Genomic DNA, 12,781 nt, shown 5'->3' on the forward strand with positions numbered 1-12,781 from the left:
AGGGTGATAGGGGCCAGGGTGGGGAGATAAAATATCGATCAGATTCAATCTCAATCTCACGAGGTTGGATGTGCTACTGCTGACATTTGTTTGTGGTTCATTTCTTTCTTTGTGTTATAGCCCTGAAATCAGGCTGGCCACTGGAGACAATGAGAGACACCCTAAACTGTAGGTGACACAAAGCTCCCTTCTAGAACTGACAAGTGACGGTGAACGGGTTGAAATACCGAGGATAAAACCCCAAAATTGAGATGGTCATGGGTGCAGGAGGGTAGGTGCAGAAAGCAACGTGAAATCAGTGGTTCCTCCTTCACTTCCATCTGAAACACTCAAGGCAACCAGTTGATCTCCTTAACCAGTGATGCTATCAACTTAGCGTCAGAGTCATAAGCGCAGAAACAGACCCTTCAGTCCAACTTGCCCACACCTACCAGACATCCCAAAACTGCATAGTTCCATTTGCCAGCATTTGGCCCATATCCCTCCAAACCTTTCCTATTGATGTCTTTTAAATCCAGATGTCTTTTAAATCCAGATGTCTTTTAAATGTTGCAATTGTACCAGTCTCCACCACTTCCTCTGGCAGCTCATTCCATACACACACCACCCTGCATGTGAAAAAGTTGCCCCTTCGGTCCTTTTTTAAATCTCTCCCCTCTCACCCTAAACCTACATCCTCTAGTTTCGAACTCCCCTACCCTGGGGAAAAAGACCTTGACTATTCACCCTATCCATGCCTTGAATGACTTCATAAACCTCTACTCGAATTTATACAGCATTTTTCACAACCTGAGGACGTTCAAGTGCTTTGTAGACAATGAAGGATTATAGAAGTCAGTCACTGCTATATTGTGAAAGGTAAACCAAACAGCAGGAGGAAACCATTCTGCCCATCAAACCTACGCCAAGATATTAGATCCTGGCCAGAGGTGTACCTCCAATTTAGCCACTCATTTACCATTGTTCTTATCCAAGATTAAATCCATCAATCTCAGTTTATAAGTTGTCAATTGGCCCTGCGGGAGAAATGCCCTAGATTCCTTTAGTACTTCCTTATGCCATTCCTGAATGGCCGAGCGCAATTTTAAGATTCTGATCTGGATTTCTCGGTATCAGCTTTGTCAAATACATTTAAATACTTTAAGTACATCACCTCTTAACGCTCTCAACTCAAGGAAATAACAACCCATGTTTGTGCAACAGGTCTGCATAATTTACTCTTTTTACTCTTCCTGCTGAAACTGAAGTGTACTTCTGTAAAGGCTGCCCAAGTTTCACTCCTGAAACTGGCCATAAGATTCTCGATGGAAGCTAATCAAGGGTCTACACATCTGGATTATTATCCCTACACTTCTTTGTATTTTGACTCCCTTTAGGTAAAACCCAAGATGAATCTTTTGATCATTTGGTGTACAGTAGCTGTAAGAGATTTTTTTTTAAATGGTGTCTTGCAAATGTATTGCTCCCAATTTCTCCCTGCAAGCAATAGATTAGAATTGTTACTTAATTAAATATTTCCAAACCACACATGTTCTCAAAATGGATGCAAGCTGCATGGACGAGGTTAAGAATGAACCTTGCCTGGACAAGCAACATTGTCAAAACCAAAGAAACACCTTTCACAACTTACATAGCTACCAAGATTATCTACTCTTGGACATCAGTAGCAAGTGTTTGTACAAGTTAGGTGTGGAAGCGGATGACTGGTTATGCACAAATCTAACAAGGTAGGAATGAATGAGTGGGTAACAAGGTAATTCTGTGACAAAGAGTAGCAATATCTATCTTAGTACGTGCAAGCTGTCAGGAACGGAACTTTTGTGTAAGGGCACATTTGCTTCCTCTGAAAGTTGTCAATGTGGGAGCAGATACTTCCTGTTCTTTTATGAGATGTGGGTGTCACAGGCTCAGCCAGCAGTTGGAGTGTAGGGACACCCACAATGCCGTAACAAAGGGATCGCCAGGAACATTGAAGAAGGGGTGCACTGGGCAGAATCTGGGTGGAGGGGGTGAGAGTTGCCTTGAGCCAAGGCCAGGCCTGAGGGAGGGGATTGCATCTTGCTGACTCCTGGCCTTGAAGTGTAGGAGCATTGAGCCAGGTCTGGGCCAGAAACCAGAAGGTGGCACACTGAACCGGGCTTTGGATCTTCAGGGATGCCCTGCGCTGGCTCCAGGTCTTCGGAGGTGGGGGCTATCATGACCTGGGTCTGGGATTTGTGACCTGGAGTGGGGCATTGGGCGAACAGGAAAAAGGGGAGGCTGCAAAACAGAAAGTAAAGTCTTAAACCATTAGCAAAGGAATATCCAACTCTTTAGCAGCCAGGAAAACTTGAAATTACTGGAAGCAATGAATTCCTTGAAAATGAATATGGAATTTCTAACTCAAAACTGCACATGTTCCGTAGCTACAATATGGGGAAATTATAGTGAATGCTATTGCAATGAACGCTGTGTCACTGTTAAACTAAAGAGGATTGTGATCTATAATGCAGTGAAGAAGAGAATAACTGCCTCAGTGAATTGCTCTAGTTTTGTGTATATGCAAGACAAATGCATTACAGTTAATGCTCACCAGTCTGGAGAAGACATAGTGACGGCTTAATTTGTGTTAGAAACATGTGTCAGATAATTTAAAAAAAAAGAACTGCTGTTGCTATCTTAAATCTGTCATTCCAATTTAAAGATCATGGTGTCTCGTTAATTAATGCTTTCTTTACCAGTTGCAGCACGCTTAAAGGAGGTTTGATAATTGAGAATATTGATGGGAGTTTTCTAATCCTGCTTCTGTGCAAGTCCAAGTACACTGTTGTTGGAAATGTGTCGCTGGAAAAGCACAGCAGGTCAGGCAGTATCCAAGGAACAGGAGAATCGATGTTTCGGGCATAAGCCCTTATGCCTTAAACGTCAATTCTCCTGCTCCTTGGATGCTGCCTGACCTGCTGCGCTTTTCCAGCAACACATTTCCAACTCTGATCTCCAACATCTGCAGTCCTCACTTTCTCCTCCAAGTACACTATTGGTCAACTCAAAAACAGACGGCATCACCGAGTAAAGCAGTGCATCAAGGAGAAATGGCTCAGGGTTAGAAATGGGATGATTATGAGAGGCAACAGAGCCCTGGTCTCAGAGAGCACACACTGTCATTGGGTTTGAGGAAGTCAACATTTAAGGTGGATGAGCTCCTCAAGAGCTGCATTCATTCAGACAAGTGGGGAGTATTCCATCACACTCATGTCTCATGCCTAATAAATACTTTAGAGTCTGGAGGTGAATTACTATCACAGAATGTCTGGCCTTTACCTCCTGTGGTATTTACATAGCTGGTCCAGTTCAGCTTCTGGTCAATGGTAATCCCCAATATGTTGAGATGGAGAATTCAGTGATGATTCTGCTATTGAAGGTCATGGGAGACAGTTAGATTCTCTCTTCTTGGAGATGGCCATTACCAGGCACTTCGGAGACACAACTGTCACTTGCCACATATGAGCCCAAGTCTGAATGCTGCCCAACACCGCCTCCCCTCCCCCCCCCCCCCCCCCCCCATGGGCACAGTGGCCACATCAGTGGATTTGCAAATCATACTGAACATCAGTAAAAGTCCCCACATATGGTGGAGGGAAGGTCAGTGTTGGAGCAGCTGAAGGTGTAGAGCCTCGAACACTACTCTGAAGAACTCCTGCAGAAATACCTCAGGACTAAGATGCTTGATCTCCGACAATGCCAACCATCTACCTGAATGCTGGGCGTGACTGCAGCCAGTAGAGGGAATCCATACACCTCCCAACTCCCGATGAAGAGGCAAACGTTGATGTGAGGTTTCACAGGCCCGCAAGTCAACACAGTGAGGCACAGTGCAAAACTCGAGCTGTCCTTCCATCCCACCCATACACCGACCACCACCTCCAGCTCATTCATCAAGATGGAACTGTGACCCAGTTACTGTTACTGGAATCCAATCAAAAGTTCCAAGTCAGGGTTCCAAGTAAGTTCAATACCACAGTGCGATGGCCTTTAGATGAATACCAGTATAGGATTTTACCATGCAGTGGAATTATCTGAACTTTCCCCCACCCATCCTGAGGTAATTAAACCTATTCAGACTTTGATATATATATATATGATGGTATTTAACATGCCCTTTTCAGTAATGTTTTGACAAACACAGGCTGTTGTGCAAGATAACAAAATGCTTGATAGATTCCCAACGTAATAAAAGATTAGCACAAATGATACCGATGCTTGGGGAAAAGAAAACATATTTTAAAAGGAGCTGTAATCTAATTCTGGATAATGGTGGCTAGGGTTCAGTAAATTCTGGAAATATGTCTTTATCAGTTCTTATCGCTTATCTGCCTCGTTACAGAATCAGGCAAAAGGGATTCTAAGGACAAGTGGAGAGAGATTGTATTTCAAAAGTGACTGACTGACTTGTTGATAAAGTACATTAAAGGAGAAGAGAACGTGTTGAGAAAATATCCAATCTGTTGTCCTCAACCACATCCATTTGAGGAGCTGAAAAATTCTCCATCATGATCAGGAATGTCTTAAGCAATAGAGGCACATCGAGTCATTGGGCCAGGAGTTACCCGAACATTCCTTGCTCACTGCTGTTATTCTGACACACGAAAAGTGACAGGTATAATACAAGCAGTGAAGCAGTGCCCCGTCTGGCCCAGAGAGAAAGTGAGGACTGCAGATGCTGGAGGTCAGAGCTGAAAATGTGTTGCTGGAAAAGCGCGGCAGGTCAGGTAGCATCCAAGGAGCAGGAGAATCGACGTTTCGGGCATGAGCCCTTCTTCAGGAAGAAGGGGCTCATGCCCAAAACGTCGATTCTCCTGCTCCTTGGATGCTGCCCATCTGGCCTACAAGCCAGCTTGCACATTCTCGGGTAAGAACTCACATACCCATGGCTTGGGTCTTTGCCACTGCCCAGAAACCAATCATGTTGCTATCGCGCCTGTGTTTAAAATGATATCCCAGTGACTTCAGCAAAGTACAATGCTACCAATCAAACAAGACACGGGAGGTACACTTACTCAGCCTAAAGCCAAAAATGGTAGAGATCAGGCTGGCAATGAACTTTCTGTCTTTTCCCGGCCCCCTTATGTGCAAGGGGATAGTGGCAAAACTGCCCATCCAGATTTAACAGAATAATTGTTCAGCAATACAACCCAAAACGCTTTGCCGACAGGGAACCAAGAGGTCGCGGCTTTTCATCTTGTACTCATTAGGGCTGGGATGCTAGGAAGTAGAGTTGAGAAATAGAGATACTAACTGGTTGGGCCATCATTTGACAGCATGGAAAGAGGATGCTGATTGGCTGGACCATCACTGACAGCGTAGGAAGAGGATGCTGATTGGCTGGGACATCATCGACGATGTGGGAAGAGGGTGCTGATTAGCTGGGATATCATGGGTAGCATGGGAACAGGGTGCTGATTGGTTGGTCCATCAATGGTATGAAGAGACATAGCAACAACAGTCAACTATCAATCTTCGTTCACAAACCAAGTTGACAGACTGTGAAAAATCAGGAAACTTATCAATGATGTGTATGACTACTCCAGGCTCTTTGTCAGATTTACACATCTTTATAACAGGGTTTGCCTTTAAAACAAACAATGGACTGCACTAAGAATTACACCAGAAACCAATCCCAGGTCATCAGCTGGGATCACAGTATGAGTTATTGCATGTGCAGGAAGCTACATTTATTAGTGCACTTAACCCTGTTTTAGGTCAGCAAAAGGAAATTGTACTTGCATTGCAATTTTCCTGTGGACGAGAAATGGAATCAGAGAGACTGTGAATCTCTGCTGCATTCATTGCAACACCCTGACCAAGGAGAAAGTGAGGACTGCAGATGCTGGAGATCAGAGCTGAAGATGTGTTGCTGGAAAAGCGCAGGTCAGGCAGCATCCAAGGAGCAGGAGAATCGACGTTTCAGGCATAAGCCCTTCTTCAGGAATGAGGAAAGTGTGTCCAGCAGGCTAAGATAAAAGGTAGGGAGGAGGGACTTGGGGGAGGGGCATTGGAAATGCGATAGGTGGAAGGAGGTCAAGGTGAGGGTGATAGACTGGAGTGGGGGTGGGGGCGGAGAGGTCAGGAAGAAGATTGCAGGTTAGGAAGGCGGTGCTGAGTTCGAGGGATTTGACTGAGACAAGGTGGGGGGAGGGGAAATGAGGAAACAGGAGAAATCTGAGTTCATCCCCTTGTGGTTGGAGGGTTCCTAGGCGGAAGATGAGGCGCTTTTCCTCCAGCCGTCGTGTTGCTATGGTCTGGCGATGGAGGAGTCCAAGGATCTGCATGTCCTTGGTGGAGTGGGAGGGGGAGTTGAAGTGTTGAGCCATGGGGTGGTTGGGTTGGTTGGTCTGGGTGTCCCAGAGGTGTTCTCTGAAACATTCCGCAAGTAGGCGGCCTGTCTCCCCAATATAGAGGAGGCCACATCGGATGCAGCCGATGCAGTAAATGATGTGTGTGGAGGTGCAGGTGAATTTGTGGCGGATATGGAAGTATGCCTTGGGGCCTTGGAGGGAAGTAAGGGGGGAGGTGTGGGCGCAAGTTTTGCATTTCTTGCAGTTGTAGGGGAAGGTGCCGGGAATGGAGGTTGGGTTGGTGGGGGGTGTGCATCTGACGAGGGAGTCGCGGAGGGAGTGGTCTTTTCGGAACGCTGTTAGGGGAGGGGAGGGAAATATATCCCTGGTGGTGATGTCCGTTTGGAGGTGGCGGAAATGACGGCAGATGATACGATGTATATGGAGATTGGTGGGGTGGTAGGTGAGGACCAGTGGGGTTCTGTCCTGGTGGTGATTGGAGGGGCGGGGCTCAAGCGCGGAGGAGCGGGAAGCGGAAGAGATGCGGTGGAGGGCATCGTCGACCACGTCTGGGGGTGAAATTGCAATCTTTGAAGAAGGAGGCCATCTGGGTTGTACGGTTTTGGAACTGGTCCTCCTGGGAGCAGATGCGGTGGAGACAAAGGAATTGGGAATATGGGATGGCGTTTTTACAGGGGGCAGGTTGGGAGGAGGTATAGTCTAGGTAGCTGTGGGAGTCGGTTGGTTTATAGTATATGTCCGTGTTGACTTGGTTGCCCGAGATAGAAATGGAGAGGTCTAGGAAGGGGAGGGAGGAGTCTGAGACGGTCCAGGTGAATTTGAGGTCGGGGCGGAAGGTGTTAGTAAAGCGGATGAACTGTTCAACCTCCCTGTGGGAGCACGAGGTAGCGCCGATACAGTCATCAATGTAGCGGAGGAAAAGGTGGGGGGTGGTGCCAGTGTAGCTGTGGAAGATGGACTGTTCCACATATCCTACAAAGAGGCCCATGCGGGTGCCCATGGCTACTCCTTTGGTTTGGAGGAAGTGGGATGATTGGAAAGAGAAGTTGTTCAGGGTGAGGACCAGTTCAGTCAGTCGAAGGAGAGTGTCACTGGAAGGGTATTGGTTGGTTCGGCAGGAAAAGGAAGAAGTGGAGGGCTTTGAGTCCTTCGTGATGGGGGATGGAGGTGTACAGGGACTGGATGTCCATGGTGAAGATAAAGCGTTGGGGGCCGGGGAAGCGAAAATCATGGAGGATGTGGGTGGTGTCCCGAACGTAGGTGGGGACCAATCACAGCTTACTTACCCAGCCTGATAACAATGACTAGATTAGAGCGATGCTGGAAAAGCACAGCACCAGAGGAGCAGGAAAATCGACGTTTCGGGCAGGAGCCCTTCATTAGGAACAATGACTGACAATTGACTATTCCACACCATGCCAACAATAGACCAATCACCATCATCTTCTCACACTCGAGAAATTGGCATTCGTTCCTTCAAGTCTGTTTCTGGTGTCCTACTCCTGATGAGTGCAAGATGAAAAGCTTTAAAGTTTTGTTCCCTTTTTGCAATTTTATCGATGGTTGCACTGCATTTTCCAATCACAAGGAAATGTATCAATGGCATAAATTCTCACCCAACACTCAGAAAACCAAAAATCATGTTCGGCTCTGTCAAAATCACACGTGGATTTTTATTTTACAATGGTCTAGTAAAAGGCACAATTAAACGCTCCACTATTTCTGCAATTTCCAATTATTCTCAGGAGGATGTTAATAAGTCCTTACTCTTGTGATAGTCACAGTCAACCAGAAAAATTTAGAAAAACAAAACCTGGTTTATAAATTGCAAATCAAGGTTCCAGAGGACACTTTGCAGCTTTTGTTTTTGCAAAAAAAACTGAATTTTTCTTTTTGTTAAATTTATTTTCTGTATTGCCATCCTGGTAGAATCGGTTTAGCTCAGTTGGCTGGATTGTTGGTTTACAGAGGAATGTGAAGCCAACAGCATGGGTTCAATTCCCATCACCGGTTTGAGGTTATCATGAAGGGCTCTCCTTCTCAATCTCTTCCCTCTCCTGGTTAAATCACCACCAGTCACTTCTCTCTCTAATGAAGAGAGCAGCCCCTGTGGTCTGGCAAGACCATGGTGACAAAACAACAAACAATTTGATTGCCATCCTGATGTATATAACAATTCCACACAGAAACATTAGTGAAACTCAATAATGGCTGGACATTTTAAGACTGATTTGACTATCAAAAGAAAGGTTATATAATTGAATGTCTCCAAACAGTGAAATAAGATAAATATCAGATTAATCACAAATCACTTCAGAAGACCATCAGTGAATCGATCACTTTCAGGCACAGTAAAGCAAGGATTGTGAAAAGTATTGCAACATTTCTCAAAAATAATACAAGTCATAGTTTACATAAATAATAAACAAAAGAACCTTTTAATTGCTTAAAAAACTTTAAAAAGGAACAAAACCCCAAAATGGAGGAAGGGGAGAAAATAAAGCGAATTGTTTTAATTGAAAAGTATCCATTAGCACAACATGAATGAGTTATTTGAAGAATACCAATCTACTTGTAGTTGATTGGCGAACAGGTTAAAGCACAACTATTGGATGTAATTGCCTGGATTTTCATCTTTGAAGGTGGCTAGTGGGACTCTGGAAATTTCATAGCTGTGTGTGGCTGCATAGGAAAAACCTGGCTATAAAGGCGTAATCTTCCAAGGCCAGAGATGGGAGCAGAGTGCAGCAGGATGAGCTAACCTGGGAAAGGGATTGGAAGTCACCATAAGTGATGACAGGGGTACTTGGAACGTTATGAAATGACTATGTTACAAAAACAGTCCTTCTCTTATACCGAAATGAAAGTGTTAATCATCTAAACCATTTCAAGTATTATTCACAGGACCAAGCCTCATTTTGCGCTCTGGGCTGAGAGCCCAGACATCCACTAACCTGTTGAAACAGCTGAATCCCAGAGAAAATACAGCTTGATTGCAAACTCTACCTCTGAGTTCTGCTGTCAACTGCACAACATTTCAATAGACAAGATTAAGAAGTTTTCAGAGCTTAAGATTTCTGCCTCTGATACTTTAAAAGATATTCTTCATGGACACCTTGATGGCTCTGTAGTAAAGGGACATTTTACTAAACTTTGTTGAAATTTACAAACAATTTTGTTTTTACTTAAGACGATTTTCTGACACATCTTATACAGGCTGCTTAGCTTCTACATGATAGTATGGGCATGTAAGTGCACAGCTTGGCAAAATAATCTCTGGAGATGGATATTGAGGGACAGCCTGCCATTTGAGGCATGTGGGATCCTGGGTTTGGTCCATGGAATGGCACAAGAACATTTTCACACATCCAGACAATGGTTCAGGGCACGCCCGATGTGCCATGAACCATGTCTCTTTAATGGGGGTGAAACTTATGGGAACATGGGACCAGGAGTAGGATATTCAGCCATAGCGTCATAGAGATGTACAGCATGGAAACAGACCCTTCGGTCCAATCTGTCCATGCCGACCAGATATCCCAACCCAATCTAGTCCCACCTGCCAGCACCCGGCCCATATCCCTCCAAACCCTTCCTATTCATATACCCATCCAAATGCCTCTTAAATGTTTCAATTGTACCAGCCTCCACCACATCCTCTGGCAGCTCATTACATACACATCCAAAGTTTCAAAACAATGCAACAGCATATAAAACAGTAATTGCTGCTCCTGGAATTCGAGGAAATCACCTCCAACACCTAAAATATCTCAAAAAAAAAAGGAGCAGCTCTTACAGCCAGAAATTTTTCCAGTCCTCCACCTTGGATTACCCAGAGCCCCTCAAGAATATTCCACTAAGATGTTAAGATCATGACTAATTTACACCTCAACTCTATTTCCCCACCTATGCTAAAACTCTCAGCATTTATCCAACAAGAGAATACCATTTTCAATCTTGAAAATTCCAATTCCGCTCCCACCCCCAAACCCCCCCCCACTGAACCCTGCTCCACATTGCGGGAGAAGAAAGCCACACCCACACCACACAACAATTGCCAATATTTTCTGGGGGGGGGGGGAAAGAAATGCTCCCTGATCTATCTTCTAAACAGTCGGGTTCAGGTTTTAACATCACTTCCCCTTGTTCTCAATTCAAAAAGCTAAACTCTGTGGAGTGATTACTGAATAAAATAAAAGGTTAAGTCACTGTAGTGCAACCAGACCCTAGGGCTCCTCAGAACAAATGAATGGATTTGTTGCCTTCCCAAATGCAGGTCATGGTGGAAGGGAGGTCGATCAGCGTTGATGGCTTTCAACTTGGCAGGATAGCACCCACACTCCCATTAATAACCCATTCTGAAAACATTCGCCTCCATACAGTGAAATCTCAGTTATACTTACGGTTAATGTGGTCAATGTAGTAAATGCCAGCCTGGGGATCGTACACTATTTCCCAGCCCAACGGCAGTTCATCGCCAACACAGTCAGCAAATGTTAATGGCTTGGTCAGTCTGAAAAAAAGTAACAATGAAGTCTGTGAGGACTGCACTAAACATCTCTGGAGATCATTTAGTTTGAAAATTAAAATATCAGCAGCAACTGATAAAAGTCTCAACCAGAAAAAGGGTCATGATGCCCCCAAGCCTCTTATGCCACTCAGTTCAATTACAGGTAACGTTTCTCAACTCCCATTCATCCAACTTATTTCCATGTCCCTACATACTTTTACCAAACAAAAACCAACTGACACGAAAGCAAATTACAATACATCCTGGAAAATCTGTCAAAATTTCTGGAAACACTCAACAGGCCTGTTAGCAGGTGTGAAGAGAGAATCACAGTTAAAGCTTCAGGTTAATGACTTTTCTGCAGAGCTGAAGAAACAGCTTTGATATTTTCAATTACTTTGAGGGGACAGGGTTCCAGGTTTCCACTACATTTGGTGTGAGGAAGTCCTTTTTGACATTTCCCCATTTTAAGGTTAGGCCTCTCCTCCCACCCCACGTTCTGGATTCTGTCACCAGGTTGCAATACTTGGTCTCTATCTAACCCCATCAACTGCATGTTTATAAAAGGGACGTGGCACACTGCATCTGTTACCAGCAGCAGTGGAACATGCATCTTCTTTGTGCTAATCAGACCTCGCTCAACCCCTGTAGTAATCCAAAAGGCCACAAACTGGATAGGCAGCAGAAAAGTCATGACATTGTCCCTGTGTGCAGATAGACAGAGCCCACTATACATCCACCATAAACACCCAGAAGCTACAAAATCTTGGATTCGTTGTGGTGGATGTTATTTTCTTTCTACCTCACAAAAAGGTACTCACAGCTTACACTGGGCCACATTTTCAAATCGAAAACGCATCCTTGTTCAGGGTCATTTTGTTAAGTGTTACAGGCCATGCCGTGTGGAGGACGGGGTCAATAAAGACTAGGCCGGTGAGGCAGGGTAATGAAGCTACAGCACAAGAGTTGCACTAGTCCTTCAAACCGGAACTGGGCAAAGATTGAAGATCCACCTGATCCTCTATGGTATGACTGCAAGCCATCTTGATCGCAGTTTCTCCGGTGTGGGAGCTGCACGTCACAAATAAAAAAGGGGTCATCGCTGACAGGCAGATACTTCTGGTGAGAGGGCAGGGAGCCAATGTTATTGCCAAAACCCTGCATTGCTGCTGTGCGTGGCAATGTCAACTCTCACATTCCCAGCAAATTCCTACAGACTAGAGGGAGGGAGAATAGAAAGAAATGAACATCTCTCAAGTGCAGTTACGAAAAGATCTTTCTTGCTGTGTCGCTGGGGCACAATGTGCTCTCCCCACCCATCCACCACCCCCAATCCCCTACCTTCGACATATTTGTTTGCATTTCAACCTGTCCAATTTTAAACAAACCATCCCTCATCTCGGCTGGAAAAACACAGCTTCAAAACGCGAAGTCTGTTTACAGCAAAATGTCAAGCACATTCCATTCCTCAAGGAGCAATCTAAGTACTTCCTTCACCTCTGCTATCAGCACAACTCCTGAAGCTTTGGAATGTGCCCTTTGCTGACTGTAAAACAGTTTGCAATGAAAAAGCAGTTTGGCTAGATTGCCATTTCAGGAAAGCACAAACGGGCAGTGAATTTACATTGACGGTAGAACAACAGACATTAGCTTTCTGAACGCATTAATTAAAAGTGAATCCACATTCACTTTACATGACCATGTTGTACAAGTTTCCCCATCGGCGAAGAAGAAAAATAAGCAGGCGTTCACTCCTCCGTTCAGGCCAAAATTCATCCATTGATCGTCGTTGTCAAAAAACAGATGGTTCACTCATTTATTTCATTGCCATTAATGGGAGCTAACTGCGTGCGTATTCATCGAATCCCTACAACGTGGAAGCAAACCATTCGGCCCATCCAGTCCACACCACCCCTTTGAAGAGCATCCTACCCAA

At 44.9% G+C, this 12,781-nt stretch overlaps 1 protein-coding gene across 1 annotated transcript in view; it reads right to left on the reverse strand.

The window, feature by feature from the left end:
* The window catches only part of wwc3 (WWC family member 3), a 193,974-nt gene that overhangs the window by 103,530 nt on the left and 77,663 nt on the right, over window positions 1–12,781 (reverse strand). Inside the window, exon 2 of the mRNA XM_072584498.1 lies at window positions 10,739–10,848. Coding sequence (XP_072440599.1) covers window positions 10,739–10,848 — 110 coding nt within the window. The remainder of the gene's footprint in view (window positions 1–10,738; window positions 10,849–12,781) is intronic.

Source organism: Chiloscyllium punctatum, chromosome 15, assembly GCF_047496795.1.
Source record: "Chiloscyllium punctatum isolate Juve2018m chromosome 15, sChiPun1.3, whole genome shotgun sequence".
Classification (NCBI taxonomy): domain Eukaryota; kingdom Metazoa; phylum Chordata; class Chondrichthyes; order Orectolobiformes; family Hemiscylliidae; genus Chiloscyllium; species Chiloscyllium punctatum.